We start from the raw sequence: 21,729 nt of genomic DNA on the forward strand, positions 1-21,729 counted from the left end.
GTAGGCTTTTTTTTTTCACCGAATGTGTTGTACCGTATATGATAAACAGATTGTGTTGGCAGGTATCTGTCTTTATGATAAAAAAAATAGATTAGAAAAATAGATTATAGCATAGTAAATCTATATCTCTGAGATACACGGACATTTTCATGATCATCATGGGGTTGCTGAAGAAGCAAACTGCATTATAATTGGCTCCAGATCCTTTGCCTCATATCTCTATGTAGCCTCAATGTGTTGTTGAGGTGATTAAATACATTCTCCAGCATCAAGCAAGTGGAATCTTAACGGGCCTCATTACATCAAGGCCTTGTCCAACATGCTGGACTTCCTTCAGACCTCTCTTGCTGGGCTTTGGGGAGGGGTGAAATTTGTGGTGATTTGTATGCAATAGCTAGCTAACACTGCCACTGAAACAATGTGGAGGTGAGTGTGCCTGTATGTACATGTGGGTCTGTGGGAGCATGTGTGCAAATGTGCATGTGAGCGTATCCGTCAGAGCGGGACCAAACACTAACCAATGTTACAGATGAGACCAGGGGTTGCATAGCAACAGTGTAGCTGACCAGATATCTATTCTGTCCTTTCTAAAGCCAACCAGCTCTCAGTACCTTCCTTTAAAATAATAACCTTGGATCAGAAAAGCACTTGTAATTTGATACTTGATGCAATAAGGAGCGCAAAAATGGACACTATTTTCACCTTTGGAAAAGTATGTTAAGTGAAGACACAGTGCTTATGGGAGGCGCAAAGGGAACATTTCTCTCGAGCTAACACTTCATCTCTGTTTGAGTTGCTAAGCTGACTTCAGATGGTTTCCCCTGTGCTTGTAACATGCAAGATGCCACCGTCGGCACATGAAACATCTATCACCACTGTGGCTGCTGCTCTGGGTTATGTAACACCTATGGTAGCAAGAAAGCAAAATGAAACATGGAGGCGAAAGGAAGGAATTCGAGCAGAGCAGTGCCGAGCAAAGCTGGAGCTGTCTGCAGTGAAACAGCATTTCCTGTTTCCAGCAGGGATCCAGGTTCATCCAGCCTCATCCCGTGTCCTCGCTGAACACTACCTGATATCAGCTAGTCCTGCCAAGAAGTCTCATTTTGTCATTGGCTTCCACTTAACAAATATAAATGTATTGGGTAACACATTGTGCATACAGTTGATAGTGGATGTAGCGAGGTTTTATTCTAAATGATGTAAGGAAATACCTATAAAATCAAAGTGACAAATTTAAACTTTGCTCCTACAGAGAGACTGCTCTCAAACTATAATTGTAGAGTGACAAGGCCGGTGAACCTGAATCCGATAGAAAAAAAACACACCTAGAAATTAGGAGTTTTACACCAGAGAACAAAATCCATTCAGTACACAGAAACAACCCAAAACAATCCAAACAACACCAGCACTTGTCATAATCAAAACAAAGGAAATTCATCACCACTGAAAACAAAGATTGATTGTTTTCTGTTTTTTTCTTTTTTTAAAATATCTTAACTGCTTGACAGGGTTTTAAAACCAACTTAAGCTCACCAGGAAAAATAACAAACAAATCAAAGAACCAAAAATGCAGTTAACCTTGAACGAACTGTCAAACGCAAAGTGACTGAAAAAATACAAAGGAAGACAAAATTTAAAAAAAAAAGAAAAAGAAAAGAAAAAAAAAGATATTGAAAAATCATTGAGTCAACATGGACATCTGGCATTGGGTGAAGTTTTTAATTACCTCTTTACGCCATAGGCCATATTAAGCAAATTGTCCAGCCTGTAAAGAGAAGGAGGGTTCTGGGGTTAATGGTGGGCAGATGGTCGACTCACTCAATGGAACTAATGTTAAGTCCCTGTAGGAACTGCATGGTCCTTCTCACTCAAGAACAAACAAACCCGTCTGTAGCTGGCCCATTACACTGAGGAGCCCCACCAAAAAAAAACGCTATCATCAGTGAATGAAGCTACAGCACCATCAGTATGGTCGGCACTTGCTTGGTCAGCCGCTGCACTGCTTGACTGGCTTCAGCATAGCCCTGCAATTGCTAATTCCAGACCACAGTGACCTTACTGTAGGTGCAGTTGTTATACAAGACTACAGCAGTGGACTGGTCTCAGTTCAGTATTGCAGTCACATACAGAGCACTAATAGTGGCAAGGTGGGAGCATAGCATGGCACTCGGCTATACTAGTATGCTAGGCTAGCCATAGTGCTACGCAATGGCAAATCATCGTATTTTACATGCTGGAAATTGCATGTGGATATCCATACAATTCATGCCGCCACATTGATGGCTCATTAGAAGGTAGAGGCTGATAATAAAAAAATCTTGTTGTAAACTAGGGTCTTAAATTTGTGTTGACTCAATTGAGAGAACACCTGAGATGGCAGGAAAAATGATTCAGAGTTCTGTCAGTGTAATGGTTTGGCATTTGAATTATGATGAGTGAGAGAGGTGATGATTATGATGATGGTGATGGTGATGATGATTAGTGTGTTTTCTGTGAGGTGGACCCACAGAAACACGACTGAGCATTTAAACTAGCCATGAAATTGTGAATGTCTGTTGTTGTGGTCGGGGTCGACCTGTTAAGTGCTAACAGGTCAGGTGGAATGGCTGAGCGTTAGTCAGAGGGTGTCCTCTGTCTGAAAGGGTTAGTTTTTGGGAAATGTTCTGTTTCATAATAAGTTCAAGCCCATGAGCTACCATTGCTGTCCGTCAGGGTAAAATACAGTTTATGTGCAAGTGTGTGTGTGTGTGTGTATGTGCGTGGTTTAACAATGTGTGTTGTGAGTGTTTGTGAGCCGGGCTTCAGAAACATGTGGGCTGTATGAAATGTTGGCCCTCTTGGATAGATGCAGTCTGCTTGGTGACTCAATGACCTTCATTCCTCACTTGGGTCTGGCCTGTCTCATGTCTTATTAACTCCTCTGGCCTAATGGACAGGGGCCACGGCTTATTGAGCAACAGCTGGCCAGTGACGCCTCGTTCCTCTTGAAAACATTACAAACTCTCTGACTTTGACTTGACTGTCAGGGTTGTTTCTCCTTGTCTCTTTCAATCAACAAGCCTTTGTTTTCTTTCAACACAACTGCTGTGTTATATTTACCAAAAACCTTCAATTGAGCATTATTATTGTTTTTTTCCCCCCACAAGAAATTCCAGGTAACCATTCTACAGTTACACTGTTTAAAAGCAACAATATTATTTCCTTACTTGGTATATACACAGCTTCATTATTATTTGATTGCAATTAACAAAGCAATTAGAGCTTGATGGCTTGCAATAAATAACCTGTATAATAATAACAATCATGATACAATTTACATTTGCCATTTTTAATTGAATTTACATTGCATGTTAGAGATAACAGATCAGTAGTCTTCAAATCAGAGACAATTAAATACTGGGATGCCAGGTAATTGTAGTTAAGCACCTTATAAATCCTGCAGAACTCCGCCGGGTAACTCGGTACTGAGACTGAAGAGCACTGTAATAACCTGGGTTTAAAAATGTTATGTTAACACTGGCTCATACGTTGCTCACATTGCACACATGTATTTAAAGTTCGTTTCAGATGCGCTCAAATGTTTAGAACGTGTAAATAATGTCATATTTTGAGAAGAGCTCACACTGAAATTCCCACATAGAAGTCGGATGAGTTAATTTAATACACCATTTTTCAAAAACGCTTTCAGTGCATTGTTGGTCTATTTATTATCTGGGTTCAAAATGTGTCGCCATTGTTGCGCTTTCTACAACGTTACCAAAAAGCGCGAAAGCAGCCCGAAAACAAAGAGAAAAGAATGGAGAGAAGGAATCATTAAAGCAGTAATTAGCCCATTACGTGGGAAGGGAACAAGCAGGCTGCTTTGTGGGTAAATGAGTCAATTGGAGAGGAAGCTCAGAGGAGAGGCGCTCCAGGCCCGGCGAGCACGAAGACATCTGCTGGCCGCCGGGCCGTTGGGCCACAACAACACAACCTGCTGCTAACACACTCTCCCTCTCCCTCTCTCTCTCACACACATGTACGAATGCACACTGATGCACGCTCACCACGAAAACACTCTGCCAGCTTTTCACACTGCCTCTCCAAGCTCGATATAAACAATGGGGCTTTTGTGCTTTCTCTCAATGCATGTTAATGGAGGAATGGGCGGTTTTGTCTTTTCTTTTTTGAAACAAAAATCTTTTCAATTAAAATTGGCTCCTGCCCTGGATATAATAAGGCTAATTTGCTAATTAGTACCATTAGTTAACGACAGAGGATCGGAAACAAGCCGGGATTTAGGGCTGGGTGTATTGTGCTGGAGTTGATTATGTTTGCTGTCTTGGAGAAGGACCATACAAAGTGCATTATACATAACTTTTGTTTCAGCAGGCTCATGTGATTCAGTCACATAGGATGAATGTAATTATAACTGCAGCAGGTTTGTACTGTATTCTGTCAGGCATATTTTTTAACTTGAGTCTTACCAACGGAACAGACGCACAAACTTGTTAAGGATGCACAACAAGCACAATGTTACCATCTCTAATGGAGTTTATTTTCAGCATTTCAGCATTGTTAGTTTTGACAAAAAAATTGTCGGTCAGCAACCTTTTTTTCATGACTAAGACGAGATGTTGATAAGCTAAAATTTGAACTTTGATAATGCAAACTATGACAAAATGTATGTTTTGTTTTTGTTGAGGAGATGGGGCTAAAATGTAAGTGGTGGGCTATCATAGTTGTAATATCATAGTTGTGTGTCTGTCTGTCAAAATATAAACAGTGCATCCCTGTCATTGACTGAAATGGCCAGACTGATGTGATGTGTGAGGCAAGATAAGAATGCTGGCAGAAAATTGCTGATTTGATAGATTTGTAAATGAATACATTTTTTTTTACAATTTGTTGCAACTCGATGCAGCATATCTGAGCGTTAAACTCTCAAATCAATCAAAGTGAAATAAATTATAGTGAGTGAATATTATCTGTCAGTTGACTAATCAATTATTTGAGTCAGTGTTCTTTTAGCTGCAATGCCGGCCGTGTAAAGCAGACTTGGCAGCAAAGCAGGACCAAGCATAAAAACATCACCTAAAGTGGTCGGTGGCTGATGTGCCCTCATCATTCATCATAGTGTGCGGATGACATCCTCTGAATTTAAAGTGTTTTATAGGTTGTAATATCACCTGAAACAAATGGGAACAAATGATTTTCTGCATCACTAACTGAACGCTTGTAGGTTCCCGAGGCGAAAAAATATAAAGTGACGCATACAGCTTGTGCTGCTGTAATTACATGAATTTGTTCATTAACATTACTATCACACTGCTCAACAAGTTTGCATATATAAAGTATTCCCTCAGCTGAGAATCTATATTATCAGGTAAAAAGCCTGTGAAAGGTCAGCAGCCAAGTTCATAGTCAGTTTCAAAGCAAAACTTTGACATAACCTCCAGACCAGGTTAGTGGTGCAGCATAAGTTACCTTGGTGATGTGGCCAGATTGAAAGGACCATCTTTGTGGCAACGAAAATCCCGGCTTTAGGCTCAACATACCTCGTTAATCTTGCTTTGTATTAATTTATATTTAATTTATTTGGAAGACATTTGTGTATGACTGTGTATGATGCCAGGTCAGCATGTTAACTGACTGATTGTTTCAGCATTACTGAGATTTTACTGGTAATATCTGTAAGTGCAACCGACAGAACAGCCAGATCAAACTGTCTTTAACAAATGGAAATGACAATTCAAAGGCTTCTGCTCTTTTTAAATGGTAAGCAGTGTGCTGCCTGCAGACCTGCACAAACTCTGTACAACACTAGCTGCACTTTAGTCTGGTTACTATAGATACCAGTATCTGATACCTGTATTAGCATAATTGAATTAGTTTAAAGAAAGAAAACATTTTGACTACAAGCTGACTGAATAGTAATGTCTTTTTGTCAGCCAAGTCTGGACTAAAACTATGGAGGATGAAAATTAAACCTAATGAGAATTTTTGTTTAAATCTAAAATAGCTGCCAAAATTTACACTTATCTTCAGGGCTTATTTACATTTCGTTTCAGTCATAGTGGATCAAGTTGCTTTATTATTTTTAGTTCATGAATCATATTCAACTTTAAACTCCACTATATTAACTTTTACATTTATTTAGTCTTTTCAAGGGACAAAGACAACAAATCAGGTTTAACTGAATACTGTCTTGTGTTTTGGGGAAAAAAAAAGTCCCACTGATTTAGTTACAAAAAGGAGGGGAGGGGGCAGTGAGCACATTTCCAACTTCCAAAGTACTGAGGTTTTAGTGGAAGGCTTGGGAGCAGAGAGCAGGAGCTCAGGGACACAGTGAGGAAGTGTCCTGTGGTTGTGAGTTGTGATGAGAAGCGACAGCTCTCCTGTGGAGCCTGTAAATTGGCTTGGCGTATCACAGACACACAGCCACGCTACATCGCTCAGGTGTCACACCAGGGAAGCCGTTCCAGAAGAAAAATACCTTCCAAGCTCTGACTTTGATGGAGAGTAAACAGTACGACCGGCTTAGTGTTATTGAAAGAGAGAGGAAATTGTATAAGCACATAGTCTGTCTCCAATTCAGAAACATTCGTGTTGGATCAGTTGATGGAGGGTAATATCATACTATCACCTGTTTGTGATTTGTTTTTGTAGAAGACGTGACCTCAAGGAATAAGGCCAAACCATTTGTAGATGTCATGTAAGATTTAAATAAAAAAAATAAAAATAAAAAAAAAGGATTGCTTGTGTCATTAGTGAGTGACAGCAAATGACCAAGCAGGATGCCAAATATACAGTATGTTGGCCATATACTGTATATGATGTTAAGTGATAGCTTGCTGACCTGGGCAAAAAAGCTTTTTTTTTTTTTTTTTTTTTTTTTTTGGCTTCACATGCGTTCAGTTTAATTAAGTTGAAACAAGATTAAGACCCAAATCCTTAAATTAATTCGGGCATTGTTTTAATTTGTCCTTTGTTCATTGGATTTAAGACATTAGTCTCTCTTAAAATGACTTTAGCTTCTAATGCAGGGACATATACACTATTTAATACAGCAGATCATGGCTTGCAAGTCTAGCAAATTTAATGTATATTTATATTGTTGGAAATGTGGTTTTAATGCACTGCAACATCTTAGCTTGTTGCATCAGTACGACCATATCATGCGGAGCTGAGGCTTCACAGTGAGAAAGACAATGAAGTGCATCCCTTTAGTTTGATATTATTTATATCCAAATACATGTTTTTGCCCAGGCCTCACAGGGAATATTCTGGGAAGTGTTGGCTCGATGACGGCATGATGAAATGAAGGGAAATACGTAGTTGTGAACGACAGAACCCCACAGTCTCTTATGAACAGTTCCTCTCTGATCTGGGTGGACCCACACAGATCACTCACGGGGCCTTATTTATTGACACCTGCACCAGGTGCAGAACTCGCATCTGTTGTTCAAAAGGGGAACGTATTTGCGGGAATAAATGTTCACAGGAGAAAAAGTTGCATCATTGTTGATACACAGACGTGGCTAATGAGTCATACTCTCAATGTGTAGGCGTAACATCCCCTGTTCAAACAGTGTAAATTACATTTGGTGCGAATGTTTTCCAAATCAGGCCTGCTGTTTAGAACAGACGTGTTTCCTTGATTAAATGCATTTATGGTCACATAAACCAAGAATAATTGCTATCCAGTTTGAGACTGATGACTGACGACATTAAATCTCTCATATGGAATAGCAATCCAGATTGTTATTTAATTATACCAAACACACTGGTAGTGCACAAGTTTTTCAGTTTTTCAAAATGTTAACCACACTATCAATTGCACCATATTAGACAACATTTCAGAAATCATTATTTCGTGTATAAACTATTACTGTTTGCTGTTAAATACATACAACTTGAACTTGGTAACCTTGAGATTCCCAACCTTTTAAGCAGATGACCACAGTGACCCCGTTTTTATTCTACTTTTTTTGTGTCTGGGGAAATTGTATTTCATTTTGTTACATCATGATGTGTCTGAAATAGAGGCAAATAGAGAAGCAGGAGGTGCTGCTGTATATATGGAGGTCTATTTCTCACTCTGAATTCTCATTAAAAGTCTCCCAGTTCTCCCAGTTGATATAGGTTTATGTCATGGTCATCATTCTTAAGCATGTCAGCTTTGTGTCTGAGAAACCATGTTTTTTTTTTTCTTTTGTCACTTGGATTATTGGTTGAAATACTAGGAGAAGAAGCCAGTTGTTTGAAAGCTTTATCATAAAGTACAGCTTGCTGCTGACAAATGCACACAACATAAATTTAAGCCGTGTGACTGTTTCTTACCAAAATGCACCATGGGAGTTGAAGTTAACCTCTTCTCTCATGTCTTGATGTATACAAGCTTGGACCTTTGACTTCTCACCAAAGAGCCAGTTATTTTCTCTGGATCCTTTTGAACTAATGAATCAGGCAGGAGAGTCTCGCGCTCATCCATGCATTAAAAGGTTGGGAGACTCAGCATTAGCTTTGCACCCGTAGAATCACATACCCAGGATAAATCTCCATGCTGTGACAGCACTACCTGAACCCTTCCCCACCCTATTGTGCCTCTTCTCTGCCCCACATCCTCCTCCACGACCATCTCCATGTCTCGCCCCAGCACTCACCTGAACCTCTGAGCCTGGTGGTGAAGGGGGCCTGGGTATCGGCGATTGGGGGACTGGTACAGTTGTGACAGAAGGGCTTGGCTCGTCTTCTGGCTGGGGTTGTTGGCGAATTTGACCGTGATGGGCTCAGCGGCACCTGATGGCTTCTGTCCATTCAGGCCCTTGATGGCCTCCTCAGCCTCTATCCTCTTATCAAAGCGAATGAAGCCCACACCTCGGGAGCCACCTGCGGGGCCAGCAGATCACAAACAAACACAGGTCCCTTTTACTTTACAGGGCTTAGAAAGAACATCTACATGTGTTTCTGTAATGTGCTCTACTCATTTTTGTGTTTTCCCTCTTAGGCAATGATAAACACTGCTTTTAGCGTTTGAGGAACTCTGGGGGGAAAAAAGGAATATTTATATTATATGTCTGTATTATAATTTACGGGAGGCAATGTGTTCACAATGTAAAAGCGATATCCTAACTAAAGAAAAAAGCTGAAGCAAAAGAGTTTGGTAAAATAATTGTGAGTCATTGCTGAAAACTTTTTAGTAACATTTAATAACACTTCCTGGATAAATTTAGCTTAGTTGTCCTAGACATGCATGCAGGAGTGTAACGCTGACAATTAAAACTGTAATTATTTTGAGTTCACCGAACCCACTCACAACACCCCCCCGTCTGAAACTAAACCTGATGTGACACAAGAAAATTATGAAGAAATTAAAGCAGGTTTGGCAAAAGACAGAGATGAATATTATACAGGAATATACACACACACCATCCCCAGACTTGGGTTGTATTGTGGCACTGGCCCTGTGTGTGTTCAAAAACAGTCCATTCTTTCTTCATGCAAGCTCCAGTCACAGTCAGCCATACACACACTCTTCATACATTGTTCTCTGTGACATTTGAGCCGTTTCCTTGGAGATGTTTTTTGACTGCCACCTGAGAGGAACATTTAGAGATGTGCTTCCTGGGAGGTCTTTTATTGGTGTATGTGAACGCTCTGTGTGCGTTACTGACTGTATATATTTGTGTGAGTGTATGTGTGTGTGTGTGTGTGTACGTGTGCACTGGTATCTATTAATGGATGCCGTGCCTTGTTTTAATGAGGCTGCCTAGATGGCCCAGAGGATGCTCGCTCAGTGACAGCAGCACTCTGCCGAAGAGACTATTTACATAATACTGTGTGTGCACACAGGGATGTCTGTGTGACTGAGGCTGAATAAAAGAGAGGCAGTGAGAAAGAGAGGAATTTTGTGTTTGAGCATCATTGTGTGCAGTCTCTTTCTCACACATAAAAACCCTTCTTATTGCTATTCCACATTTTTGTACATGCCATCCTTCTCCCCATCCCTTTTTTATACTTCCTGCTGCCTTGTCTCATGGTACTCGCTCCCCTGAATTCTTATGCTGAAAAGCACCTTGACCATCGCACTCCCCCTTTTGTTCTCTTTTTCTCTCCAGGACACAAGCAGCACAAGGTTATTTACTTTCCAGCCAAGCTACAAAATAACAAGCCACTCTTTGAAAGCCAATCACTGATGAAAAATGTCTTATGTCTTCTTGTAGATATTGTACTGGACATGACATGATGCATACTGATGCATATTTAAAAACATTCATTCAAAAGAACTGCATTTGAAAACTTGTAGAGTTTCTCATACATAAAACAGGCTGGAAGTCAGAATTTGGAAACACAATTTACAGGGCAAACATTGTAGTTTTACCTTTTTTTCCACTTACTTAGAGGGACTAAGAAGCTCATTTGCACTTTTTCTGCAATTTTCTCGCCTCTTCCAAATACTGGAAGCATTTTCTTAGCTGTCAACATTGCAAAAGGACCTAATTTACTCTAAGCTGTGGTGATCAGTGTCCCTCTGCAGCAGTAAACAACTTTTGGTTGCAGCAGGGACATAAAACCCAAGTGAAAATTATTCTAATCGTTCTGCTCCTACTTATAAACATTAGTAAAAACTGAAAACTATGGCCATCACAGTTTTGTTAGGTGTGAACTTAACAACAACGTTGACTTTGCATCCCAGACACAAAGGAAAAATCTTACTTCACAGTCTTGACTGACCATATACTCAGACCTGAACCGTAACAGTTCCCTTCTCATTAACTCTTATTCAGAGTAAATTCTTCTATTTTCTTCTCTCTTTTTTTTTTTATATTTCTGCTCCCTCATTACTGACAGGGTTTTAAAATTCCTTACTTCCTCTTGTGCCAGCTCTCCACCTGTGCATTTTAATTAACTTGTCAGAAGCCGAAAAATAACAATTCTAATGGGATCTACACAGTGCAAACAACTACCATTGTTGTTCTGCAGTTTTCTTTATTTATTCGTGTAGTTGTCATGCGTTTGCTGTATGAGGGGTAAAAAGGGGATCACTGCTGTGTGGGCAGAGCTGTTTAAGAGCTATACTCAATAAATGTGACCGTAAGTGGCATTTGTACTTTTTAAGATTTGTAAATTTACTTGGCATTGAAGCTTCTCATTAATACACAATGATTCACATTGGTTACCGTCATCTGCCCAGTTTCACAATAGTCACCAACGGAGCCTTGCTCAAGGGCACCTCAGTGGTAGTTAAGGAAGAGGAGAGCATTGCTCATTCAATTCCTCCGCTGAGACAAGAGAGAGGAGAAGAGAGGACTGTATTTGTCCTTAAATCCTTGTACTTGTTTGGCCTTGAGCTGCTCCTAAGCTGGTTCTGGCTGCAGGGCCCCTCGACAAATGCTTGGCATACTGATGAAGGCAGGGCACACACACATACATACACATACACACACATGCATACACACTTGAGCGATAGCCTGAAGAGGTGCTACTAAGAATGAAGTGTGAAAAGAAGAGTAGATTTGTTCATGATCATTTGCAATCATCTGTGACCAATTTTGCGTGTGTGTGTGTGTGAGAGAGAGAGAGATTTTGAACATTTCTACGTGTTTACTTTCGTTTAAGTGTGCACCTGCCACTCTTTTCCCCTTTCACAATAGTATTGTAATGGGCGGTGTAGGTAGGTGGGGGTTGCATCAAAGCATGCCAGTGTCAAAGAAAACATAACCTCCTGTATTTGCTTGGAACAGAAATATATAATGATGAATTAACTAACACAATCAAATAATACCACAATCCACATCATATCCATATTGTTAACTTCTCTTATGGAGTGCAGATCAAACTTTTAGTGGGCAGGCGTCTGCCTGGAGATGCAGGGTGTCACGTGCATTGGAAAGACTGGTTTGTAATTAAGAATTTAAAATTTGCTCTTCAGTTGTGCTGATTAATGGAGCTAAGTGGGTGGACATGCTGCTCCGCCTCAAAATGCACAGTGCAGATTCTGGAGATAATTTTTATAATATCTTAGTACTAATAGCACACATACAAAGTTAAAGATAAACTTGAGGCATTTTCTTTTTTAAACTTTGTATAGATTTCGCAATAATGTTATTTTGAATTCTTTTGGTCACAAAAATTGTGTAGTGACAGTTTGGTCTAAGAGGAGGCCACTATATCAAGTTCAGGTTGTGAAATAAAATGAATGTTCTTTCGCAGATGCAGAAGAGTCAAATAGGTTCTCAGTCCCAGTTGAAGGTTGTGCTGAGAAACACTCCTGCTTTACTCCTTTCAGTGCCACTACAGAAGAGATGGTTGAATGTACGGGAAAAACATCTAATATCTGTTGTCGAGCGTAAACTAACTTTCTTTAGCACCCTGTAAAAACATGCATGTCTGAAAGTGCCGCACAAATAATATATTTTGTTTGGTAATGCATATTAATGATCGAAGTTAAAAGACATTCAACTTTTTATTTTCCAGATAAAACCTAATGTTGCTGTTAATGCTGAGTGTATCTTTATGTCATAGGTTTCACATCACATTAGTGTGTCAAATATTCCATAACTGTATTGCAATGTTTAATGTGTTCTGAAGTTGTCACATCAAATCAGATCAAACAACTGACACAATATAAAATGTCAGGAAGGCAGAGCAGGACTGTGTGCTCTCTTTGTTCTAATCTTTGTTAGTTTTCCAGCATGAGTTTGTTAGGATAAATTTGGAACTTTTTTAAATTTATTTATTACCAACAAATCCCATCAAAAGACTGAAACCAGCCATGTGTAAGTAAGACTCAGCACTATGCAAATACACTATATAGACAAAGGTATTGAGACAGACACTTTATTATTAAATTCAGGTGTGTTATGAGGCTGATTTTCAGAGTTTGGGCTTGGCCCCTTACTTCCAATGAAGGGAAATCTTAATGGTTCAGCATACCAAGACATTTTGGACAATGTTATGCTTCCAACATTGTGACAACAGTTTGGTGAAGGCCCTTTTCTATTCCAGCATGACTGTGCCTCAGTGAACAAAGCAAAGTCCATAAAGACATGGTTGGATGGGTTTGGTGTGGAAGAACCTGACTGGCCCACACAGAGCCCTGACCTCAAGCCCGTTAAAACCCCTTTGGGATGAACTGGACTGTGAGCCAGGCCTTTTTGTCCAACATCAGTGTCTGACCTCACAAATGCTTGACTGCATGAAAGGGCAGAAAAATGTCATTAAAGTCACTGTTGTAGTAATGGTCAGATGTCCCAATAATTTTGTCTACATGGTGTATGTTCATACTCTGATGACATAGAAAACATCTTCATAAATGACTCATAAATATATTTCGGTGAGACAGCTCACGTTTGAAATGTTTATTACAGCAGTTTGTCATCTAGGCTGCGACCTCATCTCTCACAGCAGATATGTTTACATAGAGATATTGTGGAGTGATGAGCAAATATCTTGAACCCTCTAGTCAGAGCCTGTGGGTGGATGCTGGGGCTCAGAGAACAGCCAACAAAGCTGATGCAGGGCAGCAGTGGAATCGAAAGGGCAGAGATTGGGAGGTTGTGTTTGGTAGATGATTGTGCACGAACGTATGTTGTAGAGCACCTACAACTTCCTGCCTGAACTAGCTCACCGGCGTCGCTCCATATTTTGTAACACAGAATTTTTTAACTTTACACAAATACAAACAAATCATGCATTTGTTGGGCACTATTTTCAGTCGGGGATAAATATATTTGGTGAGGTAGGGAATATTTACAGCAGCAGGATGCTGTATGTGGGACTAACCCACTGTAAACTGCAATTCCCATGTTTGTTGTGATAAAGGAAAACTGTCACCTAGTGTAACGATGTGGCTCGTCATTCTGTTTTTAATGGTTGGAAAACAATGGAGGTCTACGGCACAGATGAACAAGCTATTTTAGGCTATATGGGTAACACTTGGAGTAGGATCAATAATTTGTTGGTTTTGATTTTGTTAAAAAACTTACAAAAGACTATCACCAGATGCATTAGTATCTTAATGAAAAACTACTTGCAGAAGAAATAACTTGTTATAAATGTTTGTTTTGAAATCTTGATAAGAGTTTACTTTTTTCCCGTTAAAGATAATAACAAAAACTAACTTGCAATCTATGAAGCAAGCTGCCAGTCTGGGGAGTCCAACCTAATGACTGTCCTTTCAACCAGCCCCAGAAGCTTAGGCTACTTATCAACAGCCAGCCAGCCATACAGGCAACATTAGAGCACAATGTACTTACTAAGGTACAGCAATCTGTCTTTCTCTCTCTCTCTTTCCCTCTCTCTCTCTGTCTCACTCTCTCTTCTTCTTACTCTCTTTTTCTGCTCCCCCTTTCCTCCACAGTAATCAACAGAGGCTTATGTAACTCTCTCTACCTGTGCTTATCTCTCTCTAACACACACCGACAGGCACATTGGCTGCCTTACTAATAACACGCTACCTCAATCTGGGGAGGGGGAAACAGAGGGAGGGAGGTTGGGGGACGAGGAGCGAGTGTTGTGGGGGTGGGGACGGGCGAGGTAGCAATGAAAAGGAAAAAGGGAGAAAGTGGCGACGAGGAGTGAGTAAGGAAAGGACAAAAGGAGAGAAGGTGAGAGAGGAGGATGTTAGGAGGTGACGGTAAAAGGATGATGATGAAAGGAAGCAGTGCTATTCTTACTTGCTCGTGCCCAAACAAAGCCGCTCTTTCTCTAAAGCCCACTATCATCTCCCCAAACGCTGACTGACTGACAGAGAGAAATAACTGCTCCTCAGACAGACCGGAGGAGAGGTGAGTGGGGAGAAACCAGGTTGTTGGATAATGAAAGACACACACTTTCTTTTCAGTTTCATGCATTTCGTGCAGTGTATCCTTGTAAGCGGGCGCATACACTCACTGAGACACATAAATGCACTGTTGCACGCATGCATAAGCAAAATCTTGTTTTCAGGTGCTCCGTCGCTCCAACTACCATCCTTTTATCTTTTACTTGAGGAGCTACATTGTGCCAAGTGTATCAAACGATTCGACTTGCCTTTCCAAAAGATTTATAATATGGCAGAGGCAGAAAGAAACAATCTTCCTGCTGTCTTCTAATTATGGGGAGGCAAAAATGCAATGTCCTTGATTTAAGTAACATTAGTGTGCCTGGGTACAGATGGCGTTTGAAAAAGCAACGTGAGGAAAGACGAAGAGACTTTGAAGAGTGGAGGTGCCCTGTGCTTTAGCCTTTGTCAGAGCAGAGCTTCAACCATCTGTCTGATGTGTGTGTGTGTGTGTGTGTGTGTGTGTGTGTGCACGTATGGATGTGCATAACTGTATGTGGCTCTGTGTGCACACGTGTCGGCTACTCGGAGACGGTACTCACTCTAAAGACTGTGAGGAGGAAAAACTAAAGACAGAGAGTCCAGATATGATATTACGAATCAAGGCTGCAGTCTTGCCACCTAAAGGGTGCACCTCTCCATTCGTGTTACCTTGACCGTTCTGTTCTCTACTACTGAACAGACAGAGAACAGGGATTCAGTGTGGTGTCAGTCTGAAGAGGAACATCCATTATTCAAGTCAAGAGAGGAGAGAATGTACCAACTGTACAGAGGAAGGGTAATTCCTTTGAGAAAAAATAGTGCCAACATGAATGGTGTGAATACAAAAAGAAACCAAAGACCAAACTGTACAGCCATGCTGGTTTGTGAGGAGACTTCTAGGGCTTCATTTTCATGGCATTGGAAAGACTAGTTCAAGCAGCATTGTGTAGTGGCATTTCCCTGACCCTGAAGTGATTGTTCTTTTGGTATTTTTTGTATCCAGCGCATCAGACATGATACAAAGGCGGTAAGAGAGGATAAAAAAGAAGAAAAGGGTCCATGAAATGTGAGGTAGCAGTTAGATGTTGGTCGTTTTTGGTGAAATTTGGCTATGATGGTGCACAGAGGTTAAGAGGGGTTGTGTCATGGCACAAGCGTTATTTTTCAGCAGTTAATTTTAGTGATTTCACCACAAAGAGCAAACTAAATGTTTCATTGAAATGTACAGCTACACAATGATTTAACAACCTAAATAAAAAAACTCAATAGACAAATTCCAACCAACAGTCACACAAGTTCAGTGTGTCTTGAGACAATGCAGTTAGTACTGCAGGTTACTGAATGACTTTTAGTATTTAGATTTCACGAAAACGTCAGTTGATTAAATCACTATACAGCCACCTAAAAGTAGAAAGACAAATATGTGTATCGAATCATCTGCTTCTAACTTGAAAAAATCCACAATAAGCACAGTACATACTATGCACACTAATGTATAGTATGTGCATCTCAATACTTTTGTCTAAAAGTATTGGGATGGGGCTGTTTTTCAGGGGTTCTGCTAGGCCCCTTACTTTCAGTGAAAGGAAATCTTAATTCTTCAGCACTATGCAAATACACTGTATAGACAAAAGTATTGAGACAGACCTTTTTATTATTAAGTTCAGATGTGTTATGAGGCTGATTGTCAGGGGTTGGGCTCGGCCCCTTACTTCCATCGAAGGGAAATCTTAATGTTTCAGTATACCATTTTGGACAATGTTATGCTTCCAACTTTGTGGCAACAGTTTGGTGAAGGCCCTTTTCTATTCCAGCATGAATGTGCCCCAGTGCACAAAGCAAAGTTCCATAGACACATGGCAGGATGAGTTTGGTGTGAAAGAACTTGACTGGCCCACACAGAGCCCTGACCTCAACCCCACCCAACACCTTTGGGATGAACTGGACTGTGAGTCAGGCCTTTTCATCCAACATCAGTGTCTGACCTCACAAATGCTCTACTGCATGAATGGGCTAAAATTCCCACAGAAACACTCCAGAATGTTGTGGAAAGCCCTTGAAGAAGAGTGGAAGCTTTTAAAGCTGCAAAGCTGTCTATGTGTTTAGAATGAGATGTCATTAAAGTCCGTTTTGGTGTAATGGTCAGGTATCCCAATCCTTTTGTCTATATGGTGTTTCTCAAATAAATCATATGCAACCAGGCTGCTGCAGAAAGTTTTCATAAATGTTTACAGACATGAAACTGGTCAATTGTAACCTCCTGGGGACACTTTTGACTCTCTTCAATCTGTTTGTGTCTCTCTTGCTCTCCTGATCTAAAAATACTAAATTACAAGGGTGCACAGCTGTGTGCTTTCAGGCTTTCTTTCCAAATTATCTGGCAAAACTGCTGTTTCAGTTATACCTAAAACAACTCTGGTTAAATTTTACAGGGCTGAGTCATGAAGCAAGTAATCTTCGGTGCTATTACTGCTGCATGTAAACATAATCAAATTTTTATAGCCTCCAACAGAGTCAGTAACTGCACACAACAGTTCCTGTCTTGATCACTGAGTCCAAATAAAAATGTACAACGTTATGCACACCAAACACGGCATGACTGGACTGTCAATCCCTCCATAAACATAAATTAAACTTTAAAAGGCACATCGTGTGCTTCTGGCAGCATATTTGTGATGCAGCATGCTTGTGCACTGAACTTCTCAAACAATGAAATGTTTTTTGTCTTGAAAGAGGGAGAAAGATTTTTTTTCCCCTGAGAACAATATACAGAATACAACTTAGCAATAATGCCAAAATGTGTGAAAAGCTTTCAAACATGGATGCCCCAATATCAACAAAATTTCAAGGTAAATCAACCTTCTTTTAAAACCGTTTTGATCAGGAACAACTTGCCAATCAGAACTGTAGATCAGTGCCAGATAACTCTTCATTTAGTATGCAAAACAGACTTGTTATTAGTAATACTGGCAATCACCATTTTGAGCTGTATGATGCCATGAATGCTTGCGACTTGTTACCATGGGAATCCTTCCCATTGCTACCTTCATCCCACATGAAGGGAACTCAGCATCAGCCTTTTCACAGCCAGTCTTTACAACACACACACACACACACACACACACACACACACTGAGCAGCAAATTAGTTTCACATCAGAGCCAGTGTTTGTAGAAGCCAAGTATGTGGATCGATTGTATTTGCAGTTATTGATCAGGTAAGCATTGACCTCTGCTCACAAACAGGTCCGGGATGGAGAACCACGAATAGCCAAATATCGATCCAAAGCTGTCTCTGATATTATATCTGTTTCAAAGTGACGCTAGTCTAAACCGGCTGTGAGAGCAGAAGATCACGGCCTGGCTGGCTTCCCTGAAGGTTAGAAAGAAAGGAGGGGAAATCCGGCCTGCACTATTTGCACTGATAAAGAGACAAAATATGCTTATCCATTCAGAACGAATCGATAGACAGAGGAAGAGAGAGAGAGCGAGAGGAGGACGAGGGGGACGGAGGAAGAGATGGAGAGATATCCTTGTCAAGTTGATGTTGTGTTCGCTCTCTGAGTCTCTGGGGCAATTTGGCAGTTTTAGTGGATTTTGTTTGAGCTGCCTCTGACTGTGGCATTTTCAAAGTTCCTTCTTGTTTTTATGAACAGAAGAGTGACTGCAGGGTGCATCCTGCTGATGAGGAGGTCATTTAGAGAACAGACTTCATGTTCCCAATTTAGCAGAGCAGAGGCTGGGGATCATCAGCCCATCTGCCAATGGTCACTGGAGAACATCCGTTACTTCAACAACTTTATGTAGCATTGCTGTTTCTGTGTATTTCGGTCTGTGCATCGCTCCTCTCTACGGCCTACTCCATTTCTGTGGGTACTGTTTGGGTGTGTCAAGTAGAGGCAGTTAATTACTGAGTGAATTGGATCTCAGGCACTGATTAGGTCCCTAATTTGATAAATGTGAGGACGCAGATGACCTGTGACACAACTTCGAGGCATCAACGATCTACAGTAAGACTTAATTCTTGAAAAGACGTAACAAATAAACTGCACTGTAACAACATTGACATTAAAATACCCAGACTACCTTTTGGACCACAAGCCAGTGTGACACACGCCACAAATCTGTCCGTGTCTGCCTTTGTTTTTCTCTGCCTCTCCTTTCTTGCTCTGTACTTACATTTTGGCAGCGACAAAATAGTTTAAATTTGCAGCCCATTTCTGTCTTAATAGCAGCAAGCGTGTGGGTGTGCACGTGTACGTGCGTGTGAGTGTGTGTGCATGCATGTGAGTGTATGTTTCTCTGTGTGTGTATCTCCTGTGTGCTATATCTGTACAGTAACTGAGAGAAGAAAAAGATGAGTCAATGATGCCAGCATACTACTCTCAGGGCCCTTCTAAAGTCCTCCATGTTTTTAATCACCAGCAATTCTTACATCTAATTGATCATTAACATTTCTCCTGCTGATCCTTATCCCTCCAGAGACACCCTGCAGAACATCTCTCACATTATTATTATTTGTGTCTGTGTGTATGTGCTTGTGAGTGAGTGTAGGTAGGGTCGTAGTCGGGGCAACAATTAATGTAGTTGAGGGTGTTTAAACACCTTCTGCTGTACGTATAAAAGAGTGTAGTGACCAGTGCTGAATCCAGAATATATGCTTTATTACAAAGCAGCAGCTGTATCTGGTCCTAATAATGTTTGCCTTAAACTTTTCTGTTAGCTTGAAGCCAGGTGACGTCACCACCTGTCGCCACCAAAAACAGATTTCATTGAAGTGAGTTTGGTTTGGTGTGTAATTTAAAAGAATTTAAATGTAATTATTTTTTTGTGGATGCTGTGCAGTTTTGAAAGTTGCTCCAAAAGTGTACCACAGGAGAGGTATTAACAAGATTTCCCCCAAATTCTTCAAATTAATGTGTGATATTTTGACTTTTGTTGTGGGGAAAAAAAGAGGGTGATTTTACTGATAAACATTGGACGTATATATCATTGTAAACATTTGATTTTCTTGTTAATTTCCCAGTTTGAACAAGCAATTTCCTAGTTCAAGCCCACGTTAATTCTTTAATTGCTGACAACAGCTATAGCTGGTCTTGCCTTGTCCTAACAACACCAGTTAGTTACTCGAAACTGAAAGCTTCTTTCTTGTTTTAATATTTTTGCTATTGGACAAAGAAATAGACAAATACAGAATAAAGAAATACACAAGACCTTTCTTGCCACACTGACGATGAAAGTGCTACCTGTTACACATTTAACAAATACACCACAGTAGCAGAATGTTGTTAACTGTGTAGAGTGACACGAAAGAAGATTTAGTAGGTCTGGTGCTATGTAAGAGAGAAATGTGTGAATATTAAAACTTCACGAGTCGGCTTTAAGTCACAGGAGGTGAAAGGAACGATTATTTGAAATTATTTTATCAAGTGGGCATTTTCCCTTTGATCCACCACATGCCAGTCAACAATAAGCACATGGTGGACACGTCAAAACCAGCTCCACCTGCGTTGAGATTTGCTTTATTGATGGCACATGTGGCTGTGCTTGACCAGATGTGTCTTTGATGGCCTTCCTGTATGTTGCGTGATTGTGTTGCTCTGTAGGGAGTCTCCTGAGCCTAAGAACAATGGTGGTACGACAGGTCTGTTAGTAAAAACAGCAAGAGATGTGCCCAGTTCATCTAAACATGGGCAGATGAGAGGACCCCCCCCCCCAACACACACACACACCGCCGCTCCCTTCCCCCCTCCCTAGCTCTACTTCGTTTCCTCCCTCTTCTCATTTCCTCTCCTTCCCTCGTCTCTGCTCATCCGCGCTTTCCGTCGTCACTTGCTTTTTTTCCATTTTCTCTGCCTCCCCCCCCCTCCCCCTTGTCTGCACTCCCCTCTGTCTCCATTTCTGTGCTCCTTTGTTTTCCTTTCCTCTGCTTTCCCCTCTCCTCTCACCCGCTCTCTCCTCATCTGCTCCGTGTGTACAGACAGGCGTGCACTTCACCGCCAGCAGTGATTTATTCTGCTTAGGCAAATGAGTGTGGCTTACAGCATGCTGCTCCCTTTCTGCTTCATCAGTACACATCGCACATAACACTGGAGCAGGTTGCAGCCTGTAGGCACACACACACACACACGCACACACACACAACCCCTGAAATGGATCTAAGAGACATGCTGGAGGGTTTCTTCGGCGACACAATGGGCTGATGTGATTCATTCCTGTGTTTTGGATGTAGTGGAATGTGTAATTGAGCATGTATATTACACAGCTTGTGCCTCTCCTGTAATCATTGTTTTTACTGCGGCGCCCTCAGCTGGGGCCGTGGTCAGAGAAACTGCCTCTTGAGGTCACTCCCTCACTCTCTAGGCGATGCTTGGTGGGCAAGGAGGCAGGGAGATATGGTTGAAATCAATGCCTTTGGGTATTAATAAAAATATTTATACTAGTATATCACATTTACGATCTAATTATAATATTGTCTGCAACTGATTTGTATTGCATCAAACCTCTTCATCTGTGCAAAACAATTTCAAATATCATCATACAATTATTATACATTATTGCAGTATTGCATGTGTGACAGTAGTTGTAGGAAAAGAGTCACTGCAGCTTCTTATTTCAGTGTTTGGGCTGTATGGTTGACTGTGGTCTACCACGATTCTTTCACTAAACACACGTATTGGATACACTTTTGTTCAAGTACTTCGGCTTTCCTTGAACGTATCACTGCCTCAAGACACAGCGCTGAAGCTTTCAGGATGTGTTTTTTCCTTTTTTTGTCAAAGGTTTTAATGCTTTTCATGCTCATTTGGTCATTCACTTCCACTACTTATATGCAAAGATGAAAGAGAGAGCGTACGGTTCAGTGCTCTGTAGAATCAACACATTTGGTGCAAATATGATTAACACATGGTGCTAAAATAAACTGGAGACCTGTGTAACTGG

General features: G+C 40.8%; 2 protein-coding genes across 9 annotated transcripts in view; one reads left to right on the forward strand and one right to left on the reverse strand.

The window, feature by feature from the left end:
* agbl4 (AGBL carboxypeptidase 4) overlaps positions 1-21,729 on the forward strand; it is a 366,309-nt gene that overhangs the window by 43,622 nt on the left and 300,958 nt on the right. The gene's annotated exons all lie outside the window — the stretch shown is intronic.
* The window catches only part of elavl4 (ELAV like neuron-specific RNA binding protein 4), a 79,045-nt gene that overhangs the window by 5,949 nt on the left and 51,367 nt on the right, over positions 1-21,729 (reverse strand). For 4 of the 7 annotated variants that reach the window (XM_046390785.1, XM_046390779.1, XM_046390783.1 and 1 more), the window contains exons 6-7: positions 8,646-8,880; positions 1,727-1,765 (exon numbers count right to left, since the gene is read on the reverse strand). In XM_046390785.1, coding sequence (XP_046246741.1) covers positions 1,727-1,765; positions 8,646-8,880 — 274 coding nt within the window. The remainder of the gene's footprint in view (positions 1-1,726; positions 1,766-8,645; positions 8,881-21,729) is intronic. The other 3 variants (XM_046390780.1, XM_046390782.1, XM_046390784.1) reach the window with 3 other exon arrangements.

This window comes from Scatophagus argus, chromosome 6 (genome assembly GCF_020382885.2).
Source record: "Scatophagus argus isolate fScaArg1 chromosome 6, fScaArg1.pri, whole genome shotgun sequence".
Taxonomy (NCBI): Eukaryota; Metazoa; Chordata; class Actinopteri; family Scatophagidae; genus Scatophagus; species Scatophagus argus.